Source organism: Chrysochloris asiatica, unplaced genomic scaffold, assembly GCF_000296735.1.
Source record: "Chrysochloris asiatica unplaced genomic scaffold, ChrAsi1.0 scaffold00597, whole genome shotgun sequence".
Taxonomy (NCBI): Eukaryota; Metazoa; Chordata; class Mammalia; order Afrosoricida; family Chrysochloridae; genus Chrysochloris; species Chrysochloris asiatica.
In genome coordinates, this window is record NW_006409115.1 from 112,416 (window position 1) to 115,188 (window position 2,773).

General features: G+C 37.0%; 1 protein-coding gene across 1 annotated transcript; it reads right to left on the reverse strand.

Moving 5' to 3' along the window:
• Positions 1-676: 676 nt before the first annotated feature.
• LOC102825103 (olfactory receptor 5L1-like) lies at positions 677-1,612 on the reverse strand. Its single transcript, XM_006877779.1, has one exon. The coding sequence runs from the start codon at positions 1,610-1,612 to the stop codon at positions 677-679; it is 936 nt and encodes a 311-aa protein (XP_006877841.1).
• Positions 1,613-2,773: the final 1,161 nt, after the last annotated feature.

Here is a 2,773-nt window from a genome sequence, read left to right on the forward strand (position 1 = left end):
TGATGTGTTCACAACAAAAAAGTCAGAAATTGCTCTGCTGTGAATTATATTTTCATAAACTAATTTTTGGAAATAGATTGCTGGACCTTTCTTTCTAGTCTGTCTTGGTCTTGAAACATTATTAAAACCTGTCTGTGATGAATTACCCTGCTGGTATAATTACTGGTAGAATAATTTCTATCACAGTAATATACAAGCCATCACAGTACTACTATTTCTTTGTTTATATGTAATTTAGTTTCCCTAAGAATCCTATGAAATGATTATTAATATTATGAAACTACAACAATACAATCAGGACTCAGTTTTGAAGAGAATCATAGTTTCTACTAAAGATACAAAAGGGATTGTCATGAATTTTTCAATACATTTTTTTTTTTAAGTTTTACAGCAAATTAAATGTCTCTTCTTTAAGGGTACGATTCAAATATCTACTTAAAATATTAATATATTGAAGAAAAACAGATAAATGTGCTTTTTTTTTCTTTTTTAATATTCATGTATTCATGTACCAATCCATTTATTAACTGGAAAAGCAGAGATGTGTGACTCAAGAACAATTCAAAACCACCTTTTTCCTTACAAAGTTTTCTAATCTAACACTGTAGCCCTCTTACTTACCCACCCTTCCAAACTGTCCACTATAAAACCATGAGTCCTGCTTAGAAACTTTCCTCTAAACAAATATTTTGAGGCCCATCATTTTCCTGAGAGCAGCTTTCACGTCCTTGTTTCTCAAGCTGTAAATCAGGGGGTTCAGCATGGGAATCACCACAGTGTAGAACACTGCGGCTACCTTGTCTGTGTCTGGACTGTTGCCAGAGTTGGGCCGACAGTAATTGAAAAGAATTGTTCCATGGAAGACAATAATGGCTGTGAAGTGGGAGGCACAGGTGGAAAAGGCTTTTTGCCTTCCCTCTGCAGAGCGCATCCTCAGGATGGTGATGAGAATAAACAAGTATGAGGTGAGGATAGCCACAATGGTGCTGATCTCATTGAATGTGGCCACAATGTACACTAGCAGTTCATTCAAAGAGACATCAGAACACGCAAGAGATAAGATAGGATGCAGATCACATAGGAAGTGGTTAATCACATTTGAATGATAGGATGGGATTTCAAAAAGTAAACATATGTGAATCAGAGAACACACAGTTCCACATAGGTAGCAGCCAGACACCAGCCCTACACAGAGTTTTTGGGACATGATGACCATATATAGAAGAGGGTTGCAGATGGCCACAAAGCGGTCATAGGCCATCACGGCCAGCAGGAAGACCTCAGTGATTGCATAAAAACAAAACAAATAGAATTGCACCATGCATTCCAGGAAAGAAATGGCTTTGTTCTCGTTTAAGATGTTGTCCAGCATCTTGGGCACAATAGTGGTGGAGTAGCAGAAATCCACAAAGGACAAGTGACTGAGGAAAAAGTACATGGGAGTGTGTAGCTGAGAGCTGACCTGAATCACTGTAATCATACCCAGATTTCCCAACACTGTGACTCCATAGATTAGAAGAAACAACATGAAAAGGAAGACTCTCAGCTCTGGGATGTCTGATAATCCCAGGAGAATGAACTCTGACACTCTTGTGCAATTCTCCTGGTCCATTGTCCAGTTTTATTTGGTGTTGAAAAAATAAATCAATTAATTAAAAGTTATTATTCATCATGTGATCCAAAATTCAAATCTGTCTCTCTCCTAAAAAGAGATATGAGAAGAAACAGAAAAGTAGTTTGGGTAGCAAAGAAATGGGACATGACTTTTATGACTTATCAAGCAAGTTCACACATCCTAAGATATAGATACATAAGACAGTCCTGTTCTAAGATCACCCAGAAATATTAACTTATACAGAACATTATTTGATAAAGCTTAAAACTTACAAGAAATGGAACTCAATCATTAGAAAGAGGTTAAAATATTACTTAATTAGCCTTATTTCTCCCTGGAATTCATGGCCCAACTCTGGCAGCAGTCTGGACAGAGACAAGAAAGTCATGGTGTTGATTCCCATGCTGTACCCCCTAATCTATAGCCTGAGGAACATGGTTCTGAAAGAAGCTCTCAGGAAAATGGTGGGCCTCAAAATATTTGCCTAGGGGAAAGTTTCTTGTTCTCATGCTAATATCTATGACAGAATCTTTTTTTGGCAAATTAAAGTGTTCCCATTTAACTTTCTAGATTGTTAATTGTCAAAAGAGAAAGATGTTTCATTGAGCAGTGTCCAAACATGAATTTTCTTAAAACATTCTCTAATGAATGGGAATGCATATTTTCAAATATTAATTTTCTGGAGACCTGGTGTGATACTGTAGGAAAGGCACTCAACTACAATGTTGGTTTGAACAGCAAGGTCAGGTGTTCAAACTCACTAGTCGCTCCTCAGAAATTCTGTACAGGGTTACTATGGGTCAGAACTGACTTGACTGCACTTAACACAAACAACATATATCCATGGCAAGACATATTTAGCAAGACCTGCCTTGAATCTATTGGAAGAATTAATCAAAGATGTTATTTTTGTGTTGTTAAATGCCTTCAAGTTCTGACTCCTAGCAACCCTGTATAGGGTTTCCAAGGTTTTTGTTTTGTTTTGTTTTGTTTTTAATTTGAGGGAATAGAAAGCCTTATCATTCTTCCGTGAAGTGACTGGAGAGTTCAAGTTGTGGACCTTGTGGTTTGCAGTCTGGTGTTTATTATATGGAGCCTATGAACTTGGTCAAAGATGCAGATTGGTAGTAGTTAACCAAAATGTCTACTATTACATTG

Bases quoted from the DNA above. Each gene is read 5' to 3' on its own strand.
- LOC102825103 (XM_006877779.1), bottom strand. From the start codon at position 1,612: ATGGACCAGGAGAATTGCACAAGAGTGTCAGAGTTCATTCTCCTGGGA.